The 18,022-nt window shown below is 30.1% G+C and overlaps 1 protein-coding gene across 1 annotated transcript; it reads left to right on the forward strand.

The window, feature by feature from the left end:
* The first annotated feature begins 5,062 nt into the window (after nucleotides 1-5,062).
* On the forward strand, nucleotides 5,063-14,775 carry LOC129969293 (toxin CSTX-20-like). Its single transcript, XM_056083794.1, has 4 exons — nucleotides 5,063-5,166; nucleotides 10,521-10,632; nucleotides 12,211-12,323; nucleotides 14,579-14,775. The coding sequence occupies exons 1-4, from the start codon at nucleotides 5,116-5,118 to the stop codon at nucleotides 14,612-14,614; spliced, it is 312 nt and encodes a 103-aa protein (XP_055939769.1). The 5' UTR covers nucleotides 5,063-5,115; the 3' UTR covers nucleotides 14,615-14,775.
* Nucleotides 14,776-18,022: the final 3,247 nt, after the last annotated feature.

Consider the following 18,022-nt stretch of genomic DNA (forward strand, 5'->3'; position numbering starts at 1 on the left):
GCTTCACCCATAATGTACATGAACTTTTCTAATGAAGACCAGTCCAATAGTCTCGCATCACTATTAAAAATGTAAATGTATCGTTCATTTATCATATAAATTTCACAATTGCTTCAATTTTTTATACTTCCATCTTCCTTTTTTTATTCATCACATAAGATACACAGATATTAAATCGAATCCTTCTTCCTTAGCTTTCAACACTGGAAAAAAAAATCACGCAATTAAATATTTGATAAAAATAATGAAAATGGCTTGAATTGTAGGCTAATAATGTAATCCATTGTTTGAAATTAGGTCAAAAATATAAATTAAAACATTATCAAAATTCGAAGAAGATTTTCACGATTATTAAACTGATATAATTAAAAAGATGATTTTAAAATTTTTTTAAATGGCACAAAATTTCTTATTGTGCAATAGCATTTTCTGAAATAATAGCGGAAAAGTGACAATATTTTGCTGACATTTTAATTAAAATTTCAAAATAAAATAAATAAATTACTCCGGGTTGTGGAGGGGGGGCACACACATACATCTTTATTATTAGTAGAGATGAATTAGAAAGTTTCTGTTTTCATGGGTTTTTTTTTAACTGTCCAACTAAGATATTCTGTATTCTAGATCACGGAAACCAAAATCACGAATATTAATAAAATAAATGATTTTTTCTTAAATATTGGTACACGATTATCCTTTTGTTCTTAAAATATGTATAAATAACTTCCTTTTTTATTCTAAATGGTTGCGATTCCCTCCTAGTAGATACATTTTAAAATCTTAAGATACAGAAAGCTTATAACTTAAAGCATTTGAACAGTTAATTAGTGGATATAAAAACTATTGCAGACGTGAAGGTTAACTAGGCATTTAAAGAATATTTAATATGAAACTAAATATTTGAAAATGAGAAGTATAGTTAATAGGAAAAAGTTTTCTTTTATTTTCCAACAATTAACATTCAGTGACTTATAAGGCTTTTGGAAATAACTGATTGAATTTTATGTCTTAGCTTTTCATCATCGCATTTATTTTATAATCCATGGTTAAGATAGTTATAAATATGCAGTTCTGGTTCATAAGACATCTTACCTTATGAACCAGAATTCAAATTGCCTGGTTTTCCAAATATGTCGGCATATGTTTTCCAAGTTCATCATCAAGATCGGGGATCACTGATTCGGCATCCGATCAGCATCCAATAAAGCTGATCGTAAAACTATCTTTCTAGTGATAGAGCTAACTTTCCTGGAAAACAACATTATAGATTAGTAACATTATATAAAATTCTGGAATCTACCTCTCCATAGAATCCAAGAAAATTTTTCGTGATTAACCATGAATGAAGAGGAATTCCAGTGTCTTCATAAGTAAAAATTTGATCGAGGATCTCATTTCATTCTCTCTCGGCAACGTTCATTTAAGCCTAAAGTCCTCATTTCTCCGAATGGACACTCAAAGATTCTTTAAACGACATTATATACTTCAGATTCTTTCCGACATATTTCCTTATTAAACAGACCGCAAATTGCTACGTAGTATAATCAAAATATTCCTACCTGCGATTTCCCAATTTCATTCTAAACGAGCATATTTGCTATATTTGTTAATCTTGCATTAACACGTTGTGGTATCGTATAACGCTCCACTTTTTACTAACCCTAAACTATCAACTGTCAAAATGTTTTTTTATAGGATTGCCAACACTTTACTGCACAAATGGTGGCAAATTCAAATCTTGCATTCATTTTGGGACACCCTTTATGAGAAAAAGGTGACATTTTGTATAAAATTTTCATCCAGACTTCTTGTGCTGCATTGCCAAGTTACATTATTAAATCGAAATGTAACATAAAATTCAAATCTTAAATGATTCCAAAATGACGTTATATGCTGATTTAAGCAAAACAAACAGCATTTATTTACTTTAGAATGAATAAGCTGTTCGAATCACTTCGCCACTAAAAATACTTGTTTAACAACTTGAAAGCAAAAACACTGATTAAAACATCTAAACAAATGATAGTGGCAAAAATAACAAAATGGTTACCGCTGAATATCTTTTCTGAGCAATGAAATCATTGGTATCTTTATTACTTGATTGAAGAATTTTGGTAGGAAACCAAAAGGCCTTCTCTTCAAATAAATAAACTGGGAACATTGTCTCAGTTTATGAAAGATCAGACAAATATACGAGTTCATCAATAAAACAATAGCGGAGTTCAAATTTGATGTCTGTCAAAAAATATTAGGATCTCTGAACCCAATTCAAAAACTCTAAAAACTTTTGACAGCCACCACATTTTAATACGCAAAAGAAACTATAATAATTACACCCTATTTCACTGTAAACCAACAGAGTGTGCTCTCCCAAACATTTTCCCTTATGCTCTCTAATAAAGGTGTTATCCGAGACAAAGTCCATTTAAAGAGGGTGCATAATAGTTATGAATTATTAACATTTGTCTTAAATTTAACATTTTTATTTAATGTATCGTGGGATCCTTGGTGAGTTTCTTGGCGATTAATCCCTAAATGCTGTTAATTGTATCTAAAAATCGAATTTATCTTTTGGCCGCGTTTGTCCCAATCAAAGGAGATAAAAATTTGACACAAAATTACCCTTGTTCACACAAAATCCCATACCAAATTTGACATATATTAAGCCTTTTTGATTTATGATATTTACATGTTTCTGTAAGTACAGACCGACAGACGGTCAATCCAAACATTGGATTTGGCTGTAAATTGGATAAGTGCCTGCAGTATAAATACTAAATCTGTGTACCGAATTTCATCTATCTAGCTCTCTTCATTATATAGTTATTGTCAGACAGACAAACTGCCTCTGAGCAGATTTTACTCAAAATCTGATCGAAATCTGCACATTTGGTGTTAAGACCGTATACCACCCATAAGAATAATTTATTGGAGGAGTTTGATTTAGTTTAGTTTAGTTTTAGTTATATTGACATCCGTTTTAAAGCAACACTAGAGACATTTTGGGACAGACTTCGTAATTTTGAACCGCGGTCAAATGACGAGGAAGACGACACCTTAACTGACACTCCTTCTCCAAACTTCCCCACCACACCAGCGTGAGGTCCCAACGGATTTAACGTGCACCAGACTTGTTTACACGACGGTTCTTCTATGTAATCTGATTTTGAACCTGAAACATTCTCGTTCCAAAGCCGTGACCTTATCACCAGGCCACCATGGCCGACAACTTGTTGAGGCATTATGAGCATCAAATTATTTACAAGATATTTCATTGAAATTAAACATAATCCATATTCCCAGTGAGGCAAATCGTAGGGAAGGGAAGCTAATGAATCTGTAAGTTAGTTTATTGGAAAAATTTTACTAGTTTCCAGATATAATCAGAATACGATCAATGGTCAATGCCAAATGTACCAATTTAAGAAAGGCCGTTGAGAACGGGAAAAAATATGCTTATATCTGGGGAAAAAATACAAGGGAAAGTCAAAAAGTAAGTCATATCACTGACTGTCCGACCCGCCTGAAGGCACACGGTTAAATAATACTGAATGACTGGACCGCCACAACAACAACACTGGCGGGAACTGTGTTTGAGTCCTAAGGGTCATCACCGGCCATTGTACAACCCTCCCTGAAGGAAGTACGTCCCGTCATCGATGGGATGAGCCAGATCCCCCACCTTTTTTGTGTACCCTCCAGGGTGGCGAGATCCAACCACCATACCGGAAGCATCTCATCCTCGTTTCGAGGTGCCCCCCAGGGGTCAAGTCAAAAAGTAAAGAGACTTTTGCAATTTCGCTTTCCAGAGTTTGGTAACACTGCTAATATCCAGCGCTGAATTAGTGTAATCGGCAATACTTCTATGCAACATGTCTGCTACACACATCGATGAAGTGTAGCAGACCGTTAATATGGCAGCTCTATTGTCGACTTGCACCAAGGAGGAATGAGAGTAGTGATTTGCACTTTGTTTGCGGAAGGTGTTAAAGTTAGGCTGCGAGCATGATTTGGAAAAAGCTATCATCATGAGTTAAGGAATTTAAACGCCAACCATCAGCTAGTAAGATTAAGCTAACACTATTCTGGGACATGGAAGGAGTGGTAGCTATTCATTTCATCTCAAAAGGCGAAATTGTAAGCAGTAAGAACTATTATGTTGTGTTACTAACTAAACTGAAGCTTGCAATTAGATCTAAACGTTGTGAAAAATTGCGGAAAGATGTAATCCTGCAGCAAGATAACTTTCGGCCACATTCTGTCCAACGGACTGCCGAAACAATAAAGGAGTTGGGATTCGAAATGGTGGAACATCCACCATACAGTCCAGACCTGGCTCCAAGCTATTTTATATGTCTGAACCATTGAAGAAGGCACTATGAGGAAGAAGATTTGCAAACGATGAAGAAGTCATTGATGCGGTGCAAAACTGGTTACAGATACAACCGAAAGCTTTCTGACGGAATCAAAAAACTTGTCAAACGTTGGGAAAATGCGTTGAAGTCCAGAGTGGTTATGCAAAAAAATAAATTAATAAAATAATGTATGATTTTTTTTTCTATCATTAGAATAAGTGCATTTTTTCTTGAAGGTCCCTTTACTTTTTGACTCTCCTTCGTTTTAAATCAGAATAATAAAAGAAACGACGTTTTATATTCATTAATATTTTTGTGTAAAAAACGAACTATATAAAGAAATGTATAGTACCACTGCTGGCACATATATGACAGGTTGATAATTTTGTATTTTGCAAGATAAATGAAGAATAGAATCTCTTCGAATTCTGACATTAAGATACGCAAAACATCTAACATCTGAAGGAAAATTAAAAAGCTGTTCCGAATTTCTTATTAAACATTAAAAAAGTCAACATAATTATAACATATTATCCTTACCTTATCCATTTAAAGAACATATTAAATGCTTAACACATTCGCTAAACGAATAAGTAACTGATATCACTTAGTCACAAAAAAAAAAAAAAATGTTATCGCTTTTTTTCTGATAGACGCCGTATGGAAATTTACTTATTTAATATGTCTGCTTTTTCCCACGCTCTGTATTCAAAATTCGACTGGAATTGTCTAGACCACTTCACTTGCACATATCGTCACCATGAAAGCTTTCTGTGTATTGGCTGTACTCTTTTGCATCGCGTTCATCGCGGTATGTACGAATTTTTGTTTAGTTGACTGATCAATACGAATTAATTATATGCATTATTATTCATACACTGTAGTGGATTTTTATATGAGATTAATTAATGATCGCACAATAAATGTAAAGTGTACTGTACCAAGTTAAAATTGGAATCAATTGTACGATGAGTATATGCTGTTATCAATGTCAGATCAAATCTTTTACTTATTGAAACAATCGTTTATTTTCTCATTCCTTTTTTTTTCTAGTAATATAAGTAATTTTAATTCTTTAATGGAGTCAATTCACGCTTAATCACAGTTGTATGCCAATGTCCATTAAATAAATATTTAAATTTCGCATGAAATGAAATAATGCTTATGAGACCAGTATTAGCTTAATTTTAGCGTTTCTAGTTTTCTGATTCACAATTCCTTTTTATAAAAACCAATGAAACCTATGAAAATTAATTAGTTTCATAGCCTTCGACTACAGTTTGTGACGAGTTTACTCGTCATGGGAAAAGTACAGCATTTTGCGTTATGATGAGTCTATTCGTCAGGAGTAATAAGTAGTGACAATTTGCAGTCTGAATTACAATTTTAATAAAAACTCAAACATATTCGTAAATTTAAAGATGTTTAAAATATTTTGAGGCCAAGTCGAAATCAAAGGAACAAATAAAAGATTATTATGCGTTATGTCATGCTTTGCTCACTACCATTCTCCAACAGCAAATTAAAATAATAAATTAATTTTTTTATGTTTCTTTTCGTTCATAAATGCAAAAAAAATGTATTTTAGTTTAAGTAAATAAATAAATGTGATTATTGAAATAAAAGTCATTTCATTACAACATAATTTCATATTACACATACTCTGTGTTTGACGAGTACACTCGTCATCGCTCAATTTTTGCAACACAATTTAGGTAAGCATTTTCCGAAGAGGTCGAAGCAGTTAAATGGTTAATGAATTATATTTTAGCAAATGCATTATTTTAAACTACATTTGTTTAATACAGAGTATTATGTTTCATCAGTTATGCATCCAAAATGATGAAATTGGCAAAACTGATTCTTTTGTTGTGGTTGTGAATTGAGACTTTTTTTTTTATCAAGTTTTATTTTATGGAAAATTCAGGAGATATATTGGGCGTATCTAGATGCCACGAGATTTCAAACGAAACGATGATTGGCGAAATCGGATAATTTATTTTGGTTGAGAGATTTATACTTTAGTTTTTTTTTTTAATTATTTCAAATAAATATATGTTTAAAAAAATCAGTAAAATATTTTTGAAATGCAATACATTTTAATGCAATTTAAGGTAATAAGTCTAATGAACATGAAACATACTGATGCAAATAGAAAGCAGTTTTAAATAAATTTTTAAAAAATCAAAAGTGGTCTAAAATTTTGTTATAAAAATTAAAATTATGTCGCCCATGAAAATGCAAATACACAATATTTAACTATCAAAAGATCCGATTTTGTTCTTAAAGTTATAAGCAGCAACTACACCATGTGTTGCAAATTTAATGTTTGACTCTGGTATGTCAGTTACGTTTTATCACGTGAGTAAAAAATCGTCTCCAATAATTTTTTTTTTTTAACTTTCAACTAAACTTTAGGTTTTTATTGTCGTCATTCTGGCTAGTTAGGAATATTAAAGAACATTTGATTAAATTGTGCTGATGTTTCTTTTCTTCTTCTTTTTTTAATAGACTCTTTATTAAAAAAAAACTTTTATCTTTTTTTGTTTCTTCTTAAAACTTACAACAGTATGTTAAAAAAAAAGCTCTTTATACATGGTAAACATAGTATATAGAGATATGTAGGTTAAAAACTTTGCTCAGAGCTTTGACAGACCTCGGGTTATCAAAAATTTTACTTCAAATTACTGTTATTTTCTCTAATATGGAGAACAAATATTGTAAGTATAAAAATTTATACATCGTCCTGGGACGAAATAAGTATAATAATAAATAAATTAATAAAACAATAAGAAAATTTTTTTGAACCTACTAGCTTAAAATGCAAGTCAGAGAGAAGGAAACTTGTAAATCTGTGAGTCATTCTTTATGCATTCAAACATGATAACAAAAATACATTCAGCTAGATAGATGAAATTCAGCATTTTGTTTTATTGCTAGAAATACAATTCTGCATCAAATTTTGAATCAAAATCATAACCGGGTTGATTATTCTTGTGTATTTAAACGAGATAACTAAAAAAAGTTATAAGCTACATAGGTGAATTTTAGCATAAAATTCTAACACCGTAATTCTAAATCCTTGTCAAAATTTGTACCATATTGGTCAATAGCTTTATAATCTATCATTCGTGGGCATGGAAACGCGAAAGTTAATGAAAGCTAAATGAATGAAATTTGTTATAGGATCTTTGCACTTAAGTTGCAGATCTATATCATATTATTTCCTTGGTGTGATGTTAAATGCAAAGCACACCGTACTATGTAAACCTACAGGACATTTGAGGAGCGAATATTCCAGTTTGTAAAAATAAATATTATCAGAAATTACAAAAGAAATCTTAAGATATGAATTATTTCTGATAAGAATCAAACACTGAATCCTTGAAGGATACATTGCGAAACTGAAATTATTAAGAAATAAAACGTGTTAAAAAGATAATACACGTTGATAAAATGATGGAAAGTAGCAGATGCGTTGATTTTCTGTATATCAGAATGCTAAAATGATTCATTGTCACATAAAGATGTAACTTTTTTTGATATTTTTTTTAAATGCTTCTGAAGTTTCGAAAGTGATCGTCTAAAGAGATAAATGATGTGATATTTAAAGCGGAAGTAAAAAGAGGTGGGATACGAATTATATGAAAAGAATTTTCTATAATTTAACATACCGGTTTGACTTGGTGTTCGTTATGCGAACATAAAATTTTAGGAGAAATTGTAGTAAATATTTAAATTTTAAACAACATTATTCAGCTTTTAATAAATCATTAACATTATACAGTGCACAAATCTTGATGTCAATTTTTCGTTTGCAAGTATAAATCTAAATAATGTATAATTGTATTGATTGTACGTATAATTTTTCCTCACGAATCACCAAGTGATGTTGTTCGAACTGAGACTGGGCCATTGTTCCCTGAGATTAAATTGAATTAAAGTAAAAATTGAAAAACATGATCTATTACATTTTATTGAAACCATGATTCTTTTTATAGTGTATTAGATGCTTTTAGTATTTCTGTAAAAGGACAAGACTCTTCATAACTTCATTATGAGGTACATGAAAAAAATAGACGAGTTTCAGAAACAGTTATTTAATTAGTTTCTGGGTTCCACATTTAACAAGACAACTCGAACACGAAATTACGCGACACTTACTTAGCACACAATTTAATAATGAACCCCCAAGAAGAATCATGGGAAATATATCTTGATGTCAATAAGGTAACGCCATCTGTTGTATCAAAAGAGAAGGTAGCATAGTTAAGTAACTGTTACATTTCCTTTTTATGAATTTTTTTTATCATAAACTTTTCACAGCAGTGTTTTCATTACGTTTTTTAATACTTTGTACTTGTCCCATAGGATATTGGGTAATCGCAATGTCTTACTCACCAGTGAGAAAATTAGACAACTTTATATCTTCTTCAATAGTCCTTGTGTCTTTCAAATGTTGCCGTATTTAACGACTGCCGATTTTATTGATTTCGTTGAACTTCGACATCGAAGAAACCCAAACTATTTAAAAGAATATTATTTCTCGCGTTTTTCGTATTCTTAGATAATAAAGCAGCTTCTTTTCGATTATCTTTATAAAGTATGCTATCTCTGAACATATCTTGTTGTAGGGGTCAAAAAACCCTCCAAGGTAGCGACAAGTGTGTTTTGGTGAGTCCTGTCCCCTTATTCACTATATGTAGTGTTTTATATTTCACAGCACGAGTTTCTGACATTTAGTTTCAAATGATTTGGTCTAAATTTTAATAAATTACCACGATTTTGATAACGGAAATTCAAATGTTATTTATTTAAGTTCTTGCATTTGTTAATAAATGCTTTCACATATACAGGGTGATCGGTAAAGTCCTTTTATGCTCTTCAAATTCAAAATGGCGTCTATTATAGCTAGAAATTAACGTGTACTTACAGTACAGCGACTAGGCAGAATTTATTGAAATAGGATATCTTATTTTTTCTATAACATAATAATTTTTTGTAAGGGCATATTTTGCTTGAAGAATCGATACCTGCTTAAATATCGATATCTGCTTTTTTTTTTTTTTCAAAATAAGTAATAAAGAAAAAATTACAATAGGCATTATATATATATTTCCTATTGTTTAGCTACTGCAATGAGCATATTGATATTTTTTTAAATAATTCCCAAAATAGGGCTTCTAAGGATTATGAAGTGATGCTAGAAAAAGCATGTAGATTTTTTTATATTAGATAAATTCATTTTTAGATAAAAATTATTTGCTCTCATATAGCACACAAAATATTACAATAATTGAAAATTTTGACTTTGATATTTTGATAAATTCTCACGTTCTCAACTTTGGAGAAAAACATTTGAGAATTACGAACTTTCATATACGAAGGCTATAACTAAAAACGAAATAAAAGATAATATTTTACAAGATTTCTTAGATCAAAAGTCTCAAAAGTTTTTTTTTAATTTAGTAATATATAAATCAAAATTATATCTATGATTACGTGCATCTAAAAAATTTGTGGCATTTATTTAATATTTTGTGCAAACATTGTACAACCAAAAATAGTTTAATGCATTATTAAGGGCACATGTACCCTAGTTTGAAAATTTTTTTAAATGAAATTTTGGACAGCTCACTTGAATTAGTCCTAAAGTTTCTGAGAGTTTAAATTCTTCAGAAATGCGATTCTTCCTTATTTATGTATTAAACGTTACGAATACTAGTAAATTATACAAATTTTAAATAATAGTAAGCTGTTTACATTTTTTCATTGTTAATCTTTATCCGAGAAGTTTAAGTGGCACAAACGCATAAGAAAATATCAAGAGCAAAAGAAAAAAATTTCAAATGCAGATATATCAAATGTTTCTTTTTCGTTTTTGTTGTCGTATACCTTAGAACTAAAATAGGTCATTCTTGTTAATACGTTGAACTACCATTGACAAAACCTGATTCACGATGTGAATCATATTCTTCCACTATATAATTGGATGGTACTTTTTCTACTGGAACCAAGCGATCAGGGATCATTCAAGAGTTCGATCAAAATCGATAGAGGTAATCTAATTAGGTAGAAAGTCGAGTTGTATGAGTTTTATTAGATGCTGAAAACTATGCAAACATTTTTTTCTTCGTAATTTTTTGTACTTTTTTTTTTTCATAGTTAGCGGAAGTCGGTTCTCCTTGCAAGTCAAACGACGACTGCTCCCAAAATGAGTGTTGCGTTCAAGTTCACTTGCGGCAAGATCCCCAATGCCAAAGTCTGCGAAAGAAAGGTAAATGAAGATTTCCGAATTGTTTATCATTGCACAATTATTTATTAAGCAGCGTTCGCACGACGCCAACAATTGCGCGCAATGGAATGCCACGCCTACCTCAGGAACATCCAGTAACCTCATTGAGACAGTGGCAAATGAGCATTTGCTGCTTTGTCAAGTAGCATTCACACGAAGTCAACTATTGTGAGCAATGGAAGTTGACGCCTACCTCAAGAAGATCACGTGACCGCAATGGGTCAATGGCAAATGATTCTCTCATCTGGACAACCATTTGCCATTGTCTCAATGGGTTATGTGATGTTCCTTATGTAGGCGTGACATTCCGTTGCTCGCAGTAGTTGGCTTCGTTTGAACATTTCTTTAGAATTCAGTCCCTATCGGAGGAAAATTCAAACATAAAGAATGACAGCAGAGGTTCAAAGTACGGGTTTTCGATTCTAGAATAACATAATAAAAGATAGATTAATTGTTCTTTACTAGATTATTTTCTAGATGTTTGATTACACAATATGAATTTGTTTGTCTCCCGGCATGGGATTTCATTTACTATGATTAATTTGTAAGACAACAGATCTTCATTTGAAAATAAATGTTGGCCTATCATTTATATTTACAGGTATGGCCTGAATGCGAGAGGTATCATTTCATTGAATTATTCATTATTCAATACATATTGGGGTTAAAAGCTTTCTAGAAGAATTTTGCAATATCTATTTAAAAAAATAGAATGGCAAAGCTTTAGAAAAAAGTTAAAAGAATATTTATTCGTGTAACCATGATTTTATCTATTAAGTCAACTTTTTTGATTTACTATATCCTGCTATTAAATAAAATATAATCCAAACTGTTAAAGTTTTGAGCTGAATTTAAACTATTAAAGTTATTTTTTATGCATGGAATCCTAATTAAGCAGTAGACACTTTTCAAATATTTCATTGCTCCGGTTACTTTCTATTTCATACAATCTACTTATGGAAACAGGAAAAACCCAGGCAGCACATGCTGTTGCACAATATTGTATATTATTGTTTAATATTATATCATTTAATATAATACAATATTATGCAATATTTCAAATATTATTTAATAACATACAATATTGTATAATATACGTGTGCTACTAGGGAAAAGCATTTTCTCAACCTTGTAAGTCATAAATATGGGTAGTGGATGAAAATCAGTTAAAAAAAGTGACGATGAAAATTTCTAAATTCCAAAAAAGATTCCTTTTAAGAATAAATGTTTATATAAAAAGTTGGATTCAATCCTAAACAGAAAGATATATATATATATACGATAGAACAAGTGCACTAAAACTTTTTAAATTTTGCATCGTATAAATAAGGATCAAAATCAAATCATATTTTCTTCCGATTCTCACTGGTGTGTACCTGGCTTTAATCACTTCATGCCAAAAGTGTACCACCCAAAGTAATGTACCATAAAAGGTAGAAAAAGCCATTAAAGGTACAAAGGCTCATAGTTTGAGAAATCCTGTTTAATGAAGGATAATTTTTACGCTTTATAATTTTGCAGTCCTGGAAAGGAATAATGATATTTTCTTCCGCTTCGCAGATGACTGGTGTGTCCCTGGCTTAAAATTAGGCGACACTACTAGCCACAGATACTTCTGTCCCTGCGACGAAGGACTGGAGTGTAGAGCTGAGGAAATTGAAGAAGAAGACGGAGTAAGTAGAAAAATGCTTATACTTTGAAATTAATTAATAACATTTAATTAAATCCTACAATTAATGCATTTTTAACACGTTCGCTGCCATGATTGATACAAGTGATTTGGACCATTCAGTAACAAGATGGATATTTATTTTCTCTTTTTTAGTTGTAGTAGAGAAGAAAATATCCAATTAGAGAGTATGCATGTAATATAGCACAGATGATTCACATGCTGAGCAACGGGTTAAAACAAGGAGATATAAACTAAATATAGGTTTGTTTGTTTTTAACTCGCATCAACGTCTTGTTCTACTCGCTTGACTGAGAAATTTTGCTGTCACGCGAATGTGTATGACATGGCAGTCAACTTGTTAATATATGAGTGTTATGTATTGAGTTTATCAGCTTAGAATCTGAAAATATAAGCTTATTAAGTGAAAAAAAAAAAAACCTTGATTATATTTTTTAAATTATTATCCACTTTTATGAACATATTGTGCATAAGAAGTTGAGTTATCATTTTGTGAATTATTAAATTGAATCGATGTAAGGAAGAAGAGTTAAAACCAAAATGCAGGCTTTAATTCAAGATTCGTTTAGATAAACATAGATCCTGATTTCGAGTGTAAAAGCAGTACAGCACTGTCTTCATTAGCTCCAAGCATGGCTTTAATTTGAGCTATTATAGAACAAAATTTGGTCGAAACTTAAGGTATAATGTATTATAAAGTAAGGTAAGGTTTAAGGTATTAACTTAAGGTTAACTACGTTCGGGATGAACTCTTTTTTTTTTAAATTTTATATATTACTTAAGTTTTAAACTTTTGCATAAAATAGATAAAACAATGCCCTTATGAAAAAAAATTTAATGGATAAAAGCCATAAGTATTTTAATAATTGGTAGAAATGCATGTTTATTTTGAGGAGGAATTCTAAAAATATATATATGTAAAACAAAAACTTTCCATTTATAAGTTTATCAAAGGATTTCGTCACAATCTTGCAGATAACTTCAATATTACCTATATAAATTTTGAAGCAAATTCGTCAAACGATTGATCGTCTGTATTTTTGCAGGTATGTAAACGCAGTATAAATGGAATGATTAAAATCAATGAAATTTAGCATGTTATGTTGTGGCCACAACTGTATTGTGTCAATCGGCTAGCAAAAATGTGTCCAAAATTCTCCCGATAGATTCATTAAAAATACAAAATTCACACCAAAAAATTTATATTTCATTACTATTGTTAGCCAATGCAAGATTTATCCAAGATCTTTATTGGAGGGCACGAAAGAAAGTTTTAATAAGATCGCTACCGTTTTTTTGTTTTTTTTTTTTTTTTTTGCGTTATGAAACTTTAAAACAGAAAATTCCTTTGAGCAGATAGTTTATTCCGTAGTTCAATATCTACAGAACATATTGGGAAATAACTACACCACCAAATTTGAACAAAAACTATACATTGAATTTTATTTATAATAAAATGATATTTAACAAAATTTAGAATTTGAGAAAATAGCATTTAAAAATGCAAATATAGCTTTAAGATGTTCACTAAGCAAAAATAGAAAAATTTGCAATTTCCCAAAAAATGAGAGTAAAAAAAAACTAAAACAGTTTTATAAAGAAAACTTTAAGAGAAAAAGAATATTAAAATTCAGAGATAAGAAATATTCAACATTTTTGGCGTAGTTATGTTTTCTAAAACTTAATTATCGCGAAATGAAAATTCTCACTAAAGCAATTGAAAAGTAATAAATATATATTAGCAGTTATATTATATGCTTAGACATTTAAATAATGCATGTGCTTATCTATTAGCTTGATAGAAAACAACATATGCCTCAAACATGACATAAAATTCTCAGCGAAAATTTACACTTTTTCGCCAACGTCTCTATTTCTGTATTTGGCGCAGATTTTGATTCTATAAACGCAACAAAAGTGATTAATGGTTATGTTTGGCGTCAATTGTGGTCGAGCAGATGAAAAGATTTAGAATAATGAAATGTGCTAATGTGTGAAAATTGTTGATATTTATATTTTTGCAGAACAATCCGGTGACTTGATTCATCAGTTCGTGAACTCTATTTTTCTTGATTTGATTGAAATAGATTTAGTAGCAAATCGAATAGTAATTTTAGCCGTAAGGTTATGATATGAAAAAATGCAATTAAATTTTTATATTTCATTTCATTGAATATTTATTTGTACATGCATGTATTTTGCATCAAATTGATATTTTTGTTCTTGTTAAATTTTCAGGCTACTGTCTACAAAAATCCCAAATGCTCAGTATAACAGAATCTATGGTGAATCTACAAAGCTAAGCTGGTGTTTTTGATTTTCAAAATGTAAAAAGTGGAGCAAGTTTTGAATGAGAAATGATCAATGTACTTTGAAACAATCTATTAATAAAATTTTTTTAGATTAAACAATAAAGATATTTTTTTGTTTTAAAATGTAAGCAGATTTCCACTTTTAATAAAATTAGAAATGTTTAATAGTGGTTAATTGTTACAATGAATCAATTACAGAGACGATTACAGATATTTTAAACCCTTAATTTAAACCAAATTAATTTCCGAAGCTTTATCTTAATTTAGCCCCTAGTAAAATATTCTTTTATTTCTTGATTTCATTCCACGGGTGAAGCTGTGTAAAAATTACCGCGCAATCAATCTACTTATCAAATGAAAGTGATGCCTTCGGTGCCCTTACCAAGGTGTCAAAGGTCAAAACGTGTATTGAATTGGCGCGTGGCCGGAAATCCCATCTTATATAAGACTAGTGATCATTTGTTCGTCCCTTTTTTTCTTGCTTTTGTTTTTGTGTCGCGCTGTGGCGGAGGTGCCTTGTCCGCGTCTCTGTTTGTAAATAATTATGCTTTCACGAAACGGATATTAAAATTAATTTAAAAATATAACATGTCTCTTCGACGTTTTCGAACCTGCATTCTGCTTCAATCAAAAAAAAAATAATAAATAAATAACTTTACATATATATATAGTAGTATCACTGAAATACTTTCTGAAATTATTTTTAAAAATCTGTATTTTTCACTTTAATTTTATTTAATAGCTTTCCATAATGATAGATGATCATTGAAGATTTAAAAAAAAATATTAAAAGCAAAGTAAGAAGACATGAAAGAAATCCATAAATAGACGAGACAAAGAAAGAAATTGCACATTCAATATCACTGGATGGATTCAAAATTCTTTCACAAAAGCATAATTAAAGAAAAAATCATGTTTCGTCTTCTTGAATTTTACATTTTGGAGCTGAGAATTTCACAACACTGGTTTCTTAAGCATTCGCTTTTATTTTTTATAGATGCCACTAGTTAAAAAAAAAAAAAAAGAAAGAAATATCGTTAATTGTCGAATTAAATTAAAATAATTACAGCTAAAATTTTTGAACTATTTAGAAGTAATGTTTTTTATTTAATAATATTTCAATTGCATTCTCTTCGGAAATATTTCTCACCAATGATTGTGGCTGCATTGACAAAACTCACTGAAAGAGTGCTACATGCCTTATTCCTGCTTGCCATCATACTACAGTTAGTCCGAATGTTCATTATAGAAGATAAAAACCATTTCTACTGGCATGCATTATAATTTGAATGATTTTCCTACATATATGTATCTCGAGTATGTTAATTTTATACATTTATAATTTTATATATTTCTTAATCATTTTTGGCCATGCTGCGCCAACATATTTGTAAATATTGAATTTTACGCTTATATCCGGATGTGCTTCAGTTTTTAAAAACAAATAACTGTTAAATTTTGATCAGTTATTTATTTGCATTCACAATGCATTATTTAATATTTTCAAAAATTATTAATTGAACAATTTTAGTTAAATTCTTAACATAAAAGTTCTTCTTCATAGGCAGCTTTAGAGATAAGCAGCCTGCTTGGAGCTTTCATAATATATATAATAAAGTATTAAGAAAAAAAAGACATAACTAAAGCCTAAAACGTAGGAAATAAATGAAAATAAAGAACTGTTGAAAATACAATTTCATTAGTGCACTGAAAAACATACACATTTTTTTTATGTAAAATCTGGAGATTAAGGTAAAAGTGTAAGATTCTGAAAACAATAGTATAAGGAAATTAATCCACCATAAGCATCATAAAAAAATAAAATTCGTTATAATTCACAAGAATTGTCTTATGTAAATGTCATTAAAATTATATTCATTTACTGGATTTCTGTGCAAACTACGGCAATTATTGTTTGCCAACGGATTCTAAAGCCCTTCGCGCTTTTGCATAAGCATTAGTATGGGTTTTGTTCGGTAAATATATTCTAAATCTGTTAATAGACATTTAGCAGACTATTCCTTTTCAGACATTTTATAACTGCTACTACTTTTATTTTGTTAAAATATTATTAAAAAGTAAAAGCAAACGATTTTTTCTTTGATAAACATATTTTGTTAATATTATTTCGTTTATTTTTTGTTAATAGCTGATGATGAATTGTAAACCTTTTGGAATCTGATATTCTTGTAAGATACGCTGTTAAGTTGAAAGAATAAACAAGCCGATGGAATTCTAAATTGTTTGGAGTATTATTTTAGTTTTAAGAATTTAAGATGCTCTGCAAGCTATAGTTTGAAGCTTAAGAAAACGGGTAGTTTTCTAGAAAGCATGCAAAAGGTTTAATTCTACAAATTAGGAGTGAGAGGAAAGATGAAAAGATAAGATGTTTTCATTTAAGAATAAAGTAAATTCCGAAAATGCGTACATCCTTCCGCGTCTCATCCCTTGGAGAGATAGGATCGTCGGAAAGTGGTCGTCTCAGGATACTGGAACGAACAGTACTTGACTCATGCTTCGCAAGGTCTGGTTTAAGGGTATAGTTATATAACACAAATAATTTTATTTTTCAACGAGTTTTCCAAAACTTAGGCCACGCAAGAACTTCTGAATTATTTCGAGACAAAAATATTGTATTATTATTTTAGGTATCTCTTAAATCCAGATTTAACATAAGGTTTGGAGAATTAAATTTGTACAATTGTTTCAATATAAAGCTATTTTTTTTTCCCTCTTGTAACACTGACTTACACCACTGCAAGTTTACTTCGTCCATTTAAGAAATATAAGATTGTTTGAAATTTTATAATGTTTTTATCTATTACCATATTGACTACACATGCATTATAGCAATGGAGGACCTGAATTAGCAATGGAGGACCTGAATTTCGGATAATTTTTGCCTTTTCTAATTGAATTTGAATAATTTAATTATTAATCAGTAAAAAAATAACAGATTTTTACTTGATCTAAGTAATTTTAAACAATTCATTTTTAATTCATTTTAATTAAAAATAAAACTTACTAATAAATATTTCTAATAATTTTTCTAGCATTTTTCACACTTGTTTCGAAAGATTTACCAAACTTTGACTGAACAATAAAAATTTATAAAATTTAAAAGAGTAAACGTACGCAAGAATGTAACTTTCGTATTTATTTATTAAAAAATATAACAGTATAATATTTTTGATTAATTTTTATTTATCAATAACTATCTTCCTTTTTCAAATATTTATATTCAAATTTCACTCTTAAAAAGAATTTTTGTTGCAAAATAAATAAAAAATCTCTTAACCCTCTCTTTGCCGCTTTGGAAGCTAAAGTGCTATTGTTTTCCAACAGTACCTTCTGCCCTTCACAGACGAAG

Source organism: Argiope bruennichi, chromosome 5 (assembly GCF_947563725.1).
Source record: "Argiope bruennichi chromosome 5, qqArgBrue1.1, whole genome shotgun sequence".
NCBI classification, from domain to species: domain Eukaryota; kingdom Metazoa; phylum Arthropoda; class Arachnida; order Araneae; family Araneidae; genus Argiope; species Argiope bruennichi.

What these genes read in the sequence shown, in the direction of transcription:
- LOC129969293 (XM_056083794.1), top strand. Translation starts at nt 5,116, where the DNA reads ATGAAAGCTTTCTGTGTATTGGCTGTACTCTTTTGCATCGCGTTCATC. An exon ending in TTTGCATCGCGTTCATCGCG is followed by an intron (nt 5,167 to 10,520) that starts GTATGTACGAAT and finishes TTTTTTTCATAG; the next exon opens with TTAGCGGAAGTCGGTTCTCC. An exon ending in CCAAAGTCTGCGAAAGAAAG is followed by an intron (nt 10,633 to 12,210) that starts GTAAATGAAGAT and finishes TCCGCTTCGCAG; the next exon opens with ATGACTGGTGTGTCCCTGGC.